A 13,746-nucleotide genomic window follows, 5' to 3' on the forward strand; every position below is an offset into this window, starting at 1 on the left:
TGAGACCTATATAATCTTATTAACGTCACCGCAGTAAATTCAATAAACATTAAAAACGTCCACAGCACAGGCCAAGGCCAGTGGCTTATGAGAAACAGGCTTATGAGGTTTGGGTCCGGGCAGAAGTTGGGTGGCTGGAGCCTCTCGGAATCAGCAGGGCGAGCCATGAGCCAGGTTGATGGCGACTCAGGCATAGTGCCTGTGCCCGAAGGCTGAGTTGGGGGAGGGCTCAATGCAGGAACAGTGGCACCTGCCAGGACCTGTCTTGGAGAAAGCTGCCTCTCCAGCCCTTGCCCTGAAGTCAGTTGTTTCCCGAGTGTCCCTGGCCCTTTTTGAGCTGCTGTCCCCCTGCTATAACATAGGGTAAGCTGTTGTGAGGGGGGCTGAGCTCTGGTGCCAGCTGAATCCGCCTTTCAGGTGTGTTGTTGGTGGAGCTGTTTGGGTGGTGCTTGGTAAGCCAAGCCACCAGGTGTTTGTGCTGGAGCCTCTTGACCATGTGGGCCAAGGTCAGCCTCCACATGTGCCTGGCTTGGGACCACCTGGTGGGAGCTACAAACTGATCTGCAATTGGTTGATGCTTGTGCAGTGAGAGACTGTGCTGCAGACAGGCCACTGCCACTAGTGCCAGGCCTGGGACCCTTTGGTGAGCACCATGATTGGAGCTGAGGGCAGACGATCACCTGTGCCAGGCTTGTGGCCACTTGGTTGAAGCTGTGTTCCAAGTCAGCACTGGTTGCAGCTGATGCCAGGCTTGGGGCGTCCGATGTGAGCTACCGTGCAAGTTGAGGCCAGTCGCAGCCTGTGTCTAAGGCTTTGGGTAGCGTAGCAGCTGGTGCAGGGCATGCTGAGGCCAGCCCGCTTGTTCGATTTGTGGACCTAGAGATTTTAGGAAAGTCTGCAGCGTGAACTGACACGGGTCACGTGTGTGGAGGAGCTGCTGGAAGAGGTTCCCCGGGGCCGACTTGGGTGGAGTTTCAGGGCCTCACCAGGGAGGTGAAAGGTGTTAGCAGGCTAATGAGACTCAGATTTGCCACATCCATAATGATAGGACTTCTGCTCAGCTAGTTGTCAGGTGGTCCTTAAGGGTGGTGGTCTGTAATTTAACTGTAACTTTGATGTGGTTACAGGAGGAGGCGAGCACAGCATTTTCCTGCCCACAGGTGGCCATTACACCTTCCGTCGTTTTTAAATCCACTCTGCGCTGGATTGGGAGGGGAAATGTTGGTCCTTAACCACAGATAGTATGCCAGCTACGGCCCCAGAACATGTGTCTAAGAAATGAAATTCATCTGAGCAAACACAGCCTGATTGCAGGCAGTGTGGTTGTCGACACTCACTACCCTGTCTGCTCCTAGGTGTTACTGGGCCTGCGTGATACCAGCAGCTCCATTGTGGCAATCACGCTTCACAGCCTGGCTGTGCTGGTCTCCCTACTTGGACCAGAGGTGGTTGTGGGAGGACAGAGAACCAAGGTCTTCAAACGCACTGCCCCAAGTTTTACAAAAACTACTGACCTTTCCCCAGAAGGTAAGAATGATTTAAAAGCCCTCTTTATTGTGTGAAGTATTGTTAGATTTTTAACATTGTACAAATGAAACAGGTGGTTGTATGTAGTCATGACATAGAGAAGTGTAGGGAACAGCTGGTAATTTCCTTCCCAGCTCCTTCTGGGGACAGGAAACCAATTTTAATAGCTGAGTGGGAAGCCTCTCATCCCTTTCTCAAAAGCCACAAAAAGACAAATGTGTATTTACACACACAGCTTTTTATTTTTTAAAATATACTAGTATTTTATTGATTTTTTTTTTTTTTTTTTTTTAAGAGAGGAAAGGAGAGGGATAGAGAATTAGAAACATCGATGAGAGAGAAACGTCAATCAGCTGCCTCCTGCACACCCCCTACTAGGGATCAAGCCTGCAACCAAGATACATGCTCTTGACCAGAATCAAACCTAGGACCTTTCAGTCCACAAGCCGATGCTCTATCCACTGAGCCAAACTGGTCAGGGCTACACACAGTTTTTTTTAATACATTTTGGAAGGAGAGGGGATAGAAACATCAGTGATGAGAAACAATCACTGATTGGCTGCCTCCTGCATGCCCCCTACTGGGGATTGAGCCTGCAAGCTGGGCATGTGCTTTTGACCGGAAGTGAACCCAGGACTCAAGTCCACAGGCCAGTGCTTTACCCACTGAGTCAAACCAGCTAGGGCTTCACAGTTTTTTTAAACGATGAGAAAAACTGTCCACAATTGTACGGCTTGTTTTTTGTTGTTGTTTTGTGTGGGGTTTTTTTCATGTAGCAGTTTATGAGGGACCAGCCTCCAGGTCAGCATAAACTCGAGCTCGTCTTTGTGAAAGCTGCTTTATGTTCCATTGAGTGTAATTCACGCAGTGATCTCCCTGTTGATGGCTATTACACCCATTTCTGGCTTTTTAACCCCTACCCACATATTGCACTAGACGGCCTTAGAAATAGTGTTATTGCTATAGGATCATGTCTGGGAGTAGACTTACGGAGTCACAGGAATATGTGTTATTTAAAATTTTAGTAGATATTGTCAGTTTCCATAAATGCTTTAGTAGTTAAGTTCTTTTGACTTTGTTGGCCCATTAGGTGAAAAGCTGTTGGTGTTTAGGTACTTCAAGAAGCCGTATTTCCGTATGTTCCCACTGGACGTTACCTGGGAGGTGGCAGTCATTTCTGGTCTTTAGAGGCTGTACAGGGTTGCTTCCTGCTCCTTATGTGACCCTGCGTAGGAAGGACAGTGACATCGTGAAACTGGCTAATCCAGTCCTCCCTGATAGTTGGCAGATGCAGGGAAAGTTATTAGAAAAGAGCCATCAGATAGACTAGGCTCTAATTTGATGCCAAGATAATTTTAAAGCAATTCCTGCTTCCCAAACCTTTGAGAGCTCAGACGAGACTGGGTCGGGGGGCTCTGAGAGGACGTAGAACTGCTGCCACCTCTACAGCTGTGACGTGCACTCATCAGACTGGGTGAGGTCTGTGCTGCCAAATAGCAAGTGAGAGGTTGGCAAAGGAAGTAGCCAAAATTGTGTTTGAATCCTTTTGAGCAATGCCAACTCTTGAGTATGAACTTTCTGGCTTTACAGGCTGTAGCTTTTCTAACTAGGTGTCATCCTAAGGGTTCTGTCTCTCTAGTCCAACTGCACCAGGTGGACACTCAGCCTGTCCTCACACACCCCTAGGACAGGCAACCCAGTCCAATACTAGGTACATTTCTCCCTGCACTTTATCTTTTATTTGTGTTAAATATACCCGTTTCCCTTAACTGTTGCTCACCTACCATGTGTGCTAGAGCAAGACAGTTTACCGTCCCTCACTGTTTGGAGTTTCTGTTTATCTTCAGATTCTCCCACGCATGTGGCCTGCAGCCAGCACAGGCAGACCTCCCCCGGCTTGGAGAGCCCCTCCAGGGTATTCCCTAAAGGGTTCTTTCCTGACGACAGGCCCATCGGCAGCAAGAAGCACAAACAGCAAGATTCCTACACCACTCTTCCCCAGACAGGTAGAAATAGTAAGTTTATACAGCTTTTCCATTGCTCGGGTGAACGTTTTCTTGAGTAGTAAGTTTAAATTCTGAAAATTAAGGGCACTTTGGGAACAGTTGAGACTGACTACAAGAGAAGTCAGCTCGGGTGCCACCTTGCCTCTCTAGGCCACAGGGTGACAAACTACCTTTGCTTACGGCTGGCAGAGGGGCAGGTCAGCACTGCTTGAATCTGTTACTACAGACACTTTCTTTACTTTGGACTTTTGAGCCTCAGTGTAGCATTTTCCAAATTGTATCAGAGCAACAGCTCTGGGAGATGACAGGTATGCGCGAGAAAGGTGTGGTGGTTCAGGAAGCCCAGGGACAGGCTGTAGTCACTGCACAGGCTTCTCCAGGCCGAGCACAAAGGCAACTGTTCAAGGGAAGGTACGTTGACTGAGGCAGACTTACTTGGCCACACACACAGTTTGAGGGTGCACATAACTGACATTGCAAGGGTAACATCGGCTGTCTTCACACTTCTATGTTTGTTTATAGATAACTGTGCCCACAGCATTTGTTTATTTAGTAAAAGAAACTCTAATTGTTGCTTTTGTGGTTTAGTGTGCAAGGATATTTCTAAAAACTTACACTGTACATTTCCCTAAATATATTCTTGATTTTAACCAACATTTAGGAGAGTAATTCTTGCACATGTCCCACAGGCGATCGATTTTCTCAGCCCAGGACATTTCCCATGAATGGACTTTCAGACGCGAAAGATACCTCAGGAGACAGTGAAAACTTCCTGCCAAGTCCCCAAGTGTCAGAGGAGTGGCCGGACTGGAGCGAGCCGGGGGAGCCTGAAGGGAGAACTGTGAGCACACAGGTGTGGCCTCCAGAGCCTGCCAGGTCCCCGCCCACGGACTTGAAGGTGGTGCAGACGGGGGACGACCTTAAGCACAGCAGCCTCCGCGATGCAGTGAGCCCGGGAGGTGGAAGCTCTGGTGCCTTGGGGGAGCACAAGGCCATTCCCACTTCTCTTCCGCTCACAGAGGAGGCCACGCCTTTGGCATCAAGCCAACCCCAAAAGACCAGTCCTAGCCCAGCCCGGCCCCCAAAAGTATCATCACGAGAACGGCGCCCTAAGGTTCCATCAGAACTTGGTTTAGGAGAGGAGTTCACCATCCAAGTGAAGAAGAAGCTGGCGCAGGACCCTGAGTTGGACTGGTTTGCTGACATGATCCCCGAAATTAAGCCTTCGGGTGCTGTTCTCGTTCTACCCGACCTGAGGACAGAAACCGTGATCCCCAACACAGATGGTATCTCACCAGGGATGCAGTTTTCCTCAAAATTTGCTGCAGCAGAAATGACTGAGGTAAGGATTCCCTTGTGGGTACCAGCTGCCTTGTCCCCTCCTAACAGACACCTGTGCCCAGTCAAAGCGGCAAGTAAAGTCACTTCCTGTTACCGTCTTTCCTTCCCCAGAAAAATGCAGCAGTGTGGCTAAGTGTTCAGTGGCACTAGTAAATAGTCACCTTTTTACTTGGAAAAGGGAGAAGAGCAGGTGGACTTCATTGGATTAGATGGTGCTTAGAAAGCAATTTTACTTATTTGCACAAGGAACTATAAACTGCTGACCTTTCGAATGTGGAGACGCTGTCCCAGCAGCTGCCCTTGGCTTTATGTCGTTGCAGGCGGAGTCTGAAGGCTGGGGAGATGCCGGGGAGCTGAACTGGGGAGACAGCAGCTGGTGACAATGGCTGTGAGTTAAACTCTAGGAAAAAGGATTCCTTTTTTAAAAAAAAATCAAACTAATACCTCAAAAGCAGGCTCTGCAGACAAGAAAACCCCAAAGCATCCTGTTTTTCTCATACCAGGAGCTTTTCCAGTCTGTGCCAAGGAAGCGAGAGACCCTGGGTGTGGCCCTCAGCTGGGGAAGAGCCTGTGCCTCCAAGGCCGGGTCATTCTGGAAGTAAAGGAAATAAACGCAAGACCTTCCAACTGATTAGCTTAATTCTGTGCCATTTCTTTACCGGTGAGAAGAGTGCGCTCTATTATGAAATGCAACACCTGGAAAACATTTACTATGAAGGACGTAAATGACTTTTAAATCGCTAAGGTTTCCTTCGGCAGCTTATTTATTTGTTTACAGTTATTCCCACATATATTATGTGGACCAAAGTTCTTCATAAGAAATATTCCCCATAATCCTGTTCTCTAAACATCCAATAAAGACTATTTTCACTAGATGCAACTTTACAGAAGTTGTTTTATGTGTTAGAAAATGTATAAACATAATTTACATAAATATTTTCACTTACAAACTACATTGTAGAATGATAGTCATACCCAGTTCTGTCTAGTGATGGTCTGGTCCGGTCCATTCAAGTTTCATCCTGGAGCCCGCGGCGTCTCAGCTCGCCAGTCTTTTCCTGGAGCAGCTGCATCTCTGTGGGGAGCCAGTCGGGAGCAGGGGACTTCTGGAGCAGTGACTCGATTGCCTCCAGGGCCCCCGCTGCGGCCTGCAGTGCTGACCTGTACTCTTCCTCCACAGGGGGCTCGTGGCGGGCTCTTTTGGCACAAGGCTGGCAAACGAGAAAAACGTGGTGGGAATGTCCTACCTGTTCTAAAAACTGCCAAGAACTCTGTCGCGGACTAGAGCAAAGCTTATTAGAACAAGTTCTAAAACTAGTCATTGGTTCACAAGAGCAGCAGCACCGTCCCCTGGAAAGACACGCGCAGGTGTTTTTGTCTGTCAGTGACGCAGGAGCTGACGCCTCCCCTCCAGCACTTCAGTGAGCAGCTCTAGACACACCCAACGTGTCCTACCACAGAGCCCGTTCGATTTATGCTTCCTTTCATGTGAATGCCAAGTTTATAACTACCGCCCAGGAAAAGGGGTTGAGGGCCCCCTTATGCTACTGATAGATATTTAACTTTACAGACTTCAGGCTTAAGAGTCTTGAAAACAAGTTATTAAAACTTACAAGAACGTTGTTGTTCTTGTGGGTTGCAATTCCTAATATACTGTCAGTACTCAAAAAACAACATAAAAAAAACATTTTAAATATCCCTAATGGATACTTAATAATAGGCAGATGTGATTTTGAGGCACTGCCAAAAGTTATTCGGCTGATTTAAAGAACGAGGCAGGGTGTCTGGTAGATAAACACTCTGGAAGGTAAGTTCTCTGGTTTCCTCTCTGGGTCACAAACTGGGAAAGAGGCAGCTACAGGTAACAGGTGTGTCGACAGCGTATTTGGTATGATGTTCAAAGCTTACTCTGTAGTCCTGTTTTTAGGTGTTCAAAACTTTTTAGGGGGGGAAAAATTATTTTTTAGAGAGCATTGAGCATAAAACAGAACTTTACATGTCTAGATCTACTTTTTATATGCAACATGAGAACAAGAACCTACTAGTTTGTTTTGCTTACTCATTAAGTACTAAGAGCAGACTTTCTCTTAAAAAAAAACTTGACCCATATTGTAATGCAATAGCCCATACCTGTGAAGATGACCACTTTGCTTCCTCTGACGTAGCTGTTGCCCAGGATCCCCAGAAAATCCCCTTTTCCTGTTTCACACGCTCCACTCTAGCAGCTCCCGTCTCGTCTGCAAATCCCGTCTGCAGAGATCATGAAAGGCCAGGTAAACAGCCCGGGTGATAAAACTGCTCCCGGTGTTAGGTGACCGTGGTTTAACTATCATTCTCTGAGGCTTCACCTAACACGGTCCCCATGAAAGTGACAAAGGATGCACAGATGTGGGAGCCGTAGGATTGAGTCAAACTAAAAAGTCTGTGTCCTGGTCTGTCAGTGCAGAGAAACCGTGCCTCAGTTACGTCCGAACCACAGCGGTGCACATTAGCATCTATCACGGTCACTAACAGTCGGGGTCCTCACTGCTACAGGCAGTGACTCCACGTGTCTGACTTCTGTGATGTGTCACCACTGTGCAAAAGGTGAAGCTAGGGAGATAACCTGTTTAAAAAGTCACCCGATAAAGAACAGTGACACCATTGTTTTGATTCTGTATAAAATAAAATAAATACCTTCTCCAGAAAGGACACCACTTTGTTCTTGGTTTCTTCAGAACTGAGGCACTGGGGGACTATCTCTTCATTACTTGTTCCCTATTAAACATTGATAAGAAATTTTAATATATTTCAGTAAGTTGAAAAGACACATGAGTTTTAGGGCCACCTTACTCAAAAAAGCATTTTAACCCACTGTATGCCATAAGCGTCTGTAGATGCAAGCGGCAGACCTTCCCCACACGCCACAGGCGTCTATTAAAAATATTGGTCCTAAGTGGCAGCCCTGGCCAACTTTAAAATCATTTTTTGTGAGAATTTTCAGCTGAAAATATTCAAGAACATCCGAATTGTAATATATTTATTTTTATAATATTCATTGCAAATTGATTTTTTTATTAAATTCAAAATATTGTGGCGTGTGGGGATGGTTTCTGTTTTGGATGCATGGTAGTTAACTGGTTAAGAGAAAACAGTGCAGGGGACACTCAGGAGATGATTAGCTCGTAGTTCTTTCAGGTGCCTTAGAGCAATACCCCATTCTGCAATGTATACAGTGGGAAGGAGCCGTCCACGCCAGATCACCTTCTCCACAGAACCAAGTTAATAGGTCTGTGTTCATCAACCTGACCCCAGGATAGTTTGAGGTGGTATGTATTATCGACCAACCCAAAAACTGCATCGAGGAGACTGCCCGGATTAGCAGACCTGGTTAGAATGCCTGTTGGGTTGTTACTACCCACAGGCCCTTAGGAATCACTTCTTGATGCCTCATCTTTAGAAATATCTCCTGCAGCAGAACATTTTACAACTAAGATGCGGAAGCAGCTCATCACTGTTCTGGGGTGTCTGAAATGCTTTGCAGGTCACAGCCATAGGTGGGTCTTACCTCTGCAAACTGAGTAAATGCCTCCAAGGCATGTTGTTCTATCAGCCAGTTCCTGTCGGCCAGCAGCAAAGCAAAAATGGAACACAGGTTGGGCACAATTTTGTCCTAAAGAGAGAACCAAGCAGAGTAAATGCAATATGCGTAATGTTGTATTAAAACACATGCTGGTCCTGTCACTCCTTTGCTCAAGTTTTCCATTTCGCTCGTATAAATCAGGGTCCTGACCTTGGCCGGCAAGCCCGCCGCCTCTGTTCATGACATTGATGCATCCTCAGTGCACCAGACAGACTCCCAGGTCAGAGCCTCTCTACCTGCCTTTCCCCTGCTCCCTCGGCTTGTCTTAGTGTCACCACTGACTGTACCACCCCACTTAGAGCTGTGCCCCATGTCCACATGCTCTCTTCCCTGCTCTTCCCCCACCCCCCCACCCCCAGCACTCACACCATCCCATACACTGCACATGTCACCACTTCTCTGGTCTGCAGTCTCTCAGTGGGGGATTCGTTGGGTTCATTATTGAATCCCCAGTGATTAAAACAGTGCCTGATACACATATAGAAACTCAGTAATTTTTTTTTCTTAAATGAATATATGAATCAATCTTATCTAATGGTTTTAAATGCCTCTCGTTTGCTGATGAATCCCCAAAATTTCTTCAGGCCTTAACTTCACTCCTGGAAATAGATATATTTCTAGAAACATACAAGGTAATTTCTGCTAATAAAAACATCTGTTCTGCCCTGGCCGGTTTGGCTCCGTGGATAGAGCGTCAGCCTGCGGACTGAAGGGTCCCAGGTTCGATTCTGGTCAGGGGCATGTACCATGGTTGCGGGCACATCCCCAGTGGGGGGTATGCAGGAGGCAGCTGATCCATGTTTCTCAGTGATGTTTCTAACTCTCTCTCTCTCTCCCTTCCTCTCTGTAAAAAATCAATAAAATATATTTAAAAAAAAAATCTGTTCTATAGGTCCTGGGCACATTATGGTCCAAATGCAGACGCATTCTTGGAAAACACTCTAATTCTAGAAAGATTTGGCTACTTTTGCCCACAGACTAGAAAACAAACTGACAACAGCTATACTTATCTCTTGAAACACAACCTGATGTGATGGAAACAAATGGAGCAGCATCATTTACCTGGGAACAAAGGAGATAGTCCCTTAGAAACTAACCAGGTAAATTTTTGGGTTGCAAAGATTTTAATCAACCTGTAATGTCAATTATGGTTTTGCTCCATTTACATAAAAGGTCCTCATCAGTGAGCTCGTCTCCCCTGTGGAGGAGGGAAAAGTCAATTGTCTGGAACTGCTGGGTGGTGACGGCAGCAGCAAGGAAGGTGAGGCTGAGGAGGACGATCTCCTTCAACAGAAGTGCACTGCCAGGCCCTCCCAGGATGATGCCATAAATACACACCCAAGTGTCAACTACATATACTTCGCAACATATCCAAAACAAACAGGCTCCCTTTCATGGGTATAAAACCAAAAGAGTAACTTGAGTAAGTTACCCAACTTCCTCATTATACACTATGTTTTCTTTGCTCAGAAACTTTGTGGGCACAAAGAAAATCTCAGACTACGTGTGTGTGCGCGCGCGCGCGTGTCAATATATATTTTTCTGAAAAATAAAATGAGTTCTACTTTGATAGTCACTCTCTATTCATAAAACACATTTCCCCCCCCCCCAACTTTCATTGTAATCAATACAGAGAACTGAAGAAATCAAAAGCCTAAAAATCCCTTAGTCATTCATTCTTGCAGCGTTTTTGTAAAAACGAGAACAGAATGAAGAGTTTTACCTGGATAGCTGGAGATATGAAAAGTTTTCCTAGAGAAGACACAAAATCAAGGACTGCCAAGCGAACATGGTCTGGAGGCTCTAATTTCAGAAGTGAGGCCTGCAGAGTTACTACCTAAGAGGCAAAGACCAAAGAACAGTTATTTTGCAGAAACCTCCTGACTATGATTTTGATGGGCGTTTGGGAGGGGAAACAAAGCAAAACCCACAACAGCCAAACACTCCACAAACCCTAAACTTCTGAATAAAACAAATTGAGTCAGTTACTTCAGCATTCTTCCTACCAACCACTGTGTAAAAAAAAAAAAAAGTTCCTGAAAAAGTATATACCAGTGCTCTTCCTTCAAACCTTTAAAAATTATTTTGTATTTTAAATTCTAGTAAGAGAAGTTCTTTATTATTAGCAGGGGATGGTCAGTATTTTTAGGCTTTGCAGCAACATGTGTTCCCTGCTGCATACTTTATTGTATTTTATTTTATAAACCTTCAAGAAAGTAAAAATCCTTAGCTCTTGTGCTGAAAGCAGGGCAGAATCTAGCCAGGAGATTTGCCAACCCCTGATTTAAGGGAACAATGAGAGAAAGTCTTCTGTAAAACGGAAAATGCCTAAATGAACAATTACGTTGAAATTTTATAACTTTAGTTATTTGGATTTTTTTAAAGGTAGGCACAATTATATTAAAATTAGCATTTGATTTTTCATAAAAGAATAATAGAACCTTCAGAATCAACAAATTCAACATGTTGCATTCAGTATAATTTGAGTGAATGATTTTTACCACATTCTCATTATTATTCAGTAATACATTACATATACAGAAATTTTAACACATTTCGTACGGCTCAGGAGTTTTCTCATGTTTCGCGCGCCATCTGTTAAGGACCGCTCACGAGTGTTCTCGTTTTTCACGCCCATGGAAAAAGGAGCGAATCTAGATACTTATGTAAATTTTGTTTGGTCCCTCTTCATAGAGGAAAATGTTTTACGCAGTACCATACGTTAAAAAAGTACTAGGAACTTTAGTTGTTTAATTGTTTTTGTAAATAAAAATGTCATAATTATTGAAAAACAACACCTAAAGTGCATTATGATGATTTAAATAACATGTAGTTTGCCCAAAAACGTGTGGTCCCTGGCGTATATCTTAGAGATTTCTATGCGGTACGCAATGTGTTAAAATATACCTAATTAGCCCTAGCCGACTTGGCTCAGTGGATAGAGCGTCAGCCTGCGGACCGATAGGTCCCAGGTTCGATTCCGGCAGGGGGCACATGCCTGGGTTGCGGGCTCCATCCCCGGTGGGGGGTGTGCAGGAGGCAGCAGATGTTTCTATCTCTCTCTCCTTCTCCCTTCCTCTCTGAAATCAATAAAGAAGTATATTTAAAAAAACATATATATATATTTATATATACCTAATTAGACCTGGCCTATGTGTCTCAGAGGTTAGAGCGTCTGCCCACGCACTGAACTGAAACGTGCCAGGTTCAATTCCCCGTCAAGGGCACACACCTGGGTTCGCTCCCAGAGTTGGGAGGCAACCAGTCAATGTGTCTCATATCAATGTTTCTCTCCCTCCCTCTCTCCCACTCTCTCTGAAAAGCAATGGGAAAACATCCTCAGGTGAGGATTAACAAAAAATAAAACATATACCTAATTAGCAAATATTTAAATTTCTCATGTATACAGCCACTCACCAGAGCTTCCCACGTCTACTGCGCCAGGATATTACCTTCCATCATCCAGCCTCCGGAATAACCAGGGACAGTCTTATTTCATAACAGCTTTTCTTTCTGTTTGTTTCTTGTGTGACTAAGCACAAGCCAACTCTTGACTTGGTGGATCATTCTGTCCAGTCTGGACTCATTCCAGAGCCTCTAGAGCAGGGGTCCTCAAACTTTTTAAGCAGGGGGCCAGTTCACTGTCCTTCAGACTGTTGGAGGGCTGGACTATAGTTTAAAAAAAAAACTATGAACAAATGCCTATGCACACTGCACATATCTTATTTTGAAGTAAAAAAACAAAATGAGAACAAATACAATATTTGTATTTGCATGTGGCCCACGGGCTGTAGTTTGAGGACCCCTGCTCTAGACCACTTCAGATAAGATGAAGTCTTTCCTTCTCTCTCCGCGCACTGGCCTAGAACCTCCCAAATGGGGCATAACTGAGCAACACCCCAGGCTCCCCCGACAGTAACCCCAGTTCTGCCTGTCCCAGACATGCATGCTGGGGTCAGAGAAAACTCAGCATTGTCTTTCTTCAAAACCATCTTATTTCCTTGAAGAAACAGGATTAGCCTTCATCCATGTTGGTTACAGTCCTGGCTGCCAGGGCTGTGAAATGCCTTTGAAAGTGCTAGGAATGCAGGTCCCACACTCTGACTCAACCACAGGGATTTTCTGGGCAGTTAACAGCAACAGGAAAGTTCGGCCTCTCCCCGATCAAGGAGATAAGGATGACAGATAAAGGCTGGATTAATAGCCCAACAGACTAACAATCCACCACTAGAAGGAAGAAGCAATGAGGAGACATCCCTGGACAAGCAATTTGTGGCTGCTATGTGCAACTCCACAAGAAAGGTAACAAGCAAACTGCGCAAGAAATCATTAAAAAGGAGTTTCTAGAAAGTTATTTTAAGTCACCCCAGTTTAACAACTTCCTCAACAAAGTATCCACTTGCTCACTATTCTTACCTGACTGATCAGCTGAGGATCTAGAGTTTGAATGAAAAATCCCAACAGTGGAAATAAAAGGCTGAGTGTCCGTTGAACATAAGGTTGACCTGTTACCTTAAATAAGAAACAAAATAATCTTGTTGAAAATGTTCAATAACATGTGAATAGCAGCCTTTTAATCAGCATTTACTCTATATCTAGGTTCTTTCTGTTTATCAACTCACTTATGCCTTACAGATCTCTGAGGCAGGTACTCCCCTCAGCTTACTAAGGACGGGGGCAGGTCACACCATCTGCTCACAACCATGTCGCTAGTAAAAAGCAGAGACATGATGCAAACCCAGATCTAATTACTTCCGTCTGCCTCTGTACTTGGATATCCTCAGTCTTAAAATTCCACTCCTCTCTCCATAACTATCTGTCATGATATTGTAAGCTATGTCACCAGCAGAGAGGTTAAATAACCTGCTGAACTCAAGTTTTAGGTCATACATAGAAGATTTATTCAATTTTAGAAAACAGGTCTTTTATGAATATTTATTGAGTGATTTGTGAGGACTGGGGGGAAGTACTTGTTTAAGCGAAAATATGCAGATGGGAAATCTGACCACACAAACTTTATGTTGAACCACCTGCAAAACCATGTCTATTATTTCCCACAAGTGCGACTGTTGCTTTCTGCTTTCACAGGCGGGACAGCCAAAGGTCAACATTTATTTCTACTCAGTCAAAGAAATCAAATTTCATATTTAGATTTTTCAAACTGCAATAACGTGCAGGACACATATACTATTTCCAGCCCACTCATCGCTAGGCTTTGTCTTTGCTGGGTCATCCATCTACCTTTAAGCC

At 44.9% G+C, this 13,746-nt stretch overlaps 2 protein-coding genes across 22 annotated transcripts in view; one reads left to right on the forward strand and one right to left on the reverse strand.

Moving 5' to 3' along the window:
* SCYL3 (SCY1 like pseudokinase 3) overlaps positions 1–5,759 on the forward strand; it is a 28,653-nt gene extending 22,894 nt beyond the window's left edge. For 5 of the 15 annotated variants that reach the window (XM_036342410.1, XM_036342409.1, XM_036342411.1 and 2 more), the window contains 4 exons: positions 1,356–1,527; positions 2,618–2,662; positions 3,375–3,542; positions 4,223–5,754. In XM_036342410.1, coding sequence (XP_036198303.1) covers positions 1,356–1,527; positions 2,618–2,662; positions 3,375–3,542; positions 4,223–5,007 — 1,170 coding nt within the window. In that variant the 3' untranslated portion in view covers positions 5,008–5,754. Of the gene's footprint in view, positions 1–1,355; positions 1,528–2,617; positions 2,663–3,374; positions 3,543–4,222 lie in introns of all 15 variants that reach the window. The other 10 variants (XM_036342417.1, XM_036342416.1, XM_036342420.1 and 7 more) reach the window with 10 other exon arrangements.
* The window catches only part of CUNH1orf112 (chromosome unknown C1orf112 homolog), a 41,722-nt gene continuing 33,124 nt past the window's right edge, over positions 5,149–13,746 (reverse strand). For 5 of the 7 annotated variants that reach the window (XM_036342401.1, XM_036342406.1, XM_036342404.1 and 2 more), the window contains 7 exons: positions 12,913–13,008; positions 10,220–10,333; positions 8,422–8,526; positions 7,551–7,631; positions 7,005–7,124; positions 5,850–6,085; positions 5,149–5,274 (listed from right to left, as the gene is read on the reverse strand). In XM_036342401.1, coding sequence (XP_036198294.1) covers positions 5,885–6,085; positions 7,005–7,124; positions 7,551–7,631; positions 8,422–8,526; positions 10,220–10,333; positions 12,913–13,008 — 717 coding nt within the window. In that variant the 3' untranslated portion in view covers positions 5,149–5,274; positions 5,850–5,884. Of the gene's footprint in view, positions 5,275–5,849; positions 6,086–7,004; positions 7,125–7,550; positions 7,632–8,421; positions 8,527–9,322; positions 9,559–10,219; positions 10,334–12,912; positions 13,009–13,746 lie in introns of those variants that run through there. The other 2 variants (XM_036342402.1, XM_036342403.1) reach the window with 2 other exon arrangements.

Source organism: Myotis myotis, unplaced genomic scaffold, assembly GCF_014108235.1.
Source record: "Myotis myotis isolate mMyoMyo1 unplaced genomic scaffold, mMyoMyo1.p scaffold_m19_p_18, whole genome shotgun sequence".
Classification (NCBI taxonomy): domain Eukaryota; kingdom Metazoa; phylum Chordata; class Mammalia; order Chiroptera; family Vespertilionidae; genus Myotis; species Myotis myotis.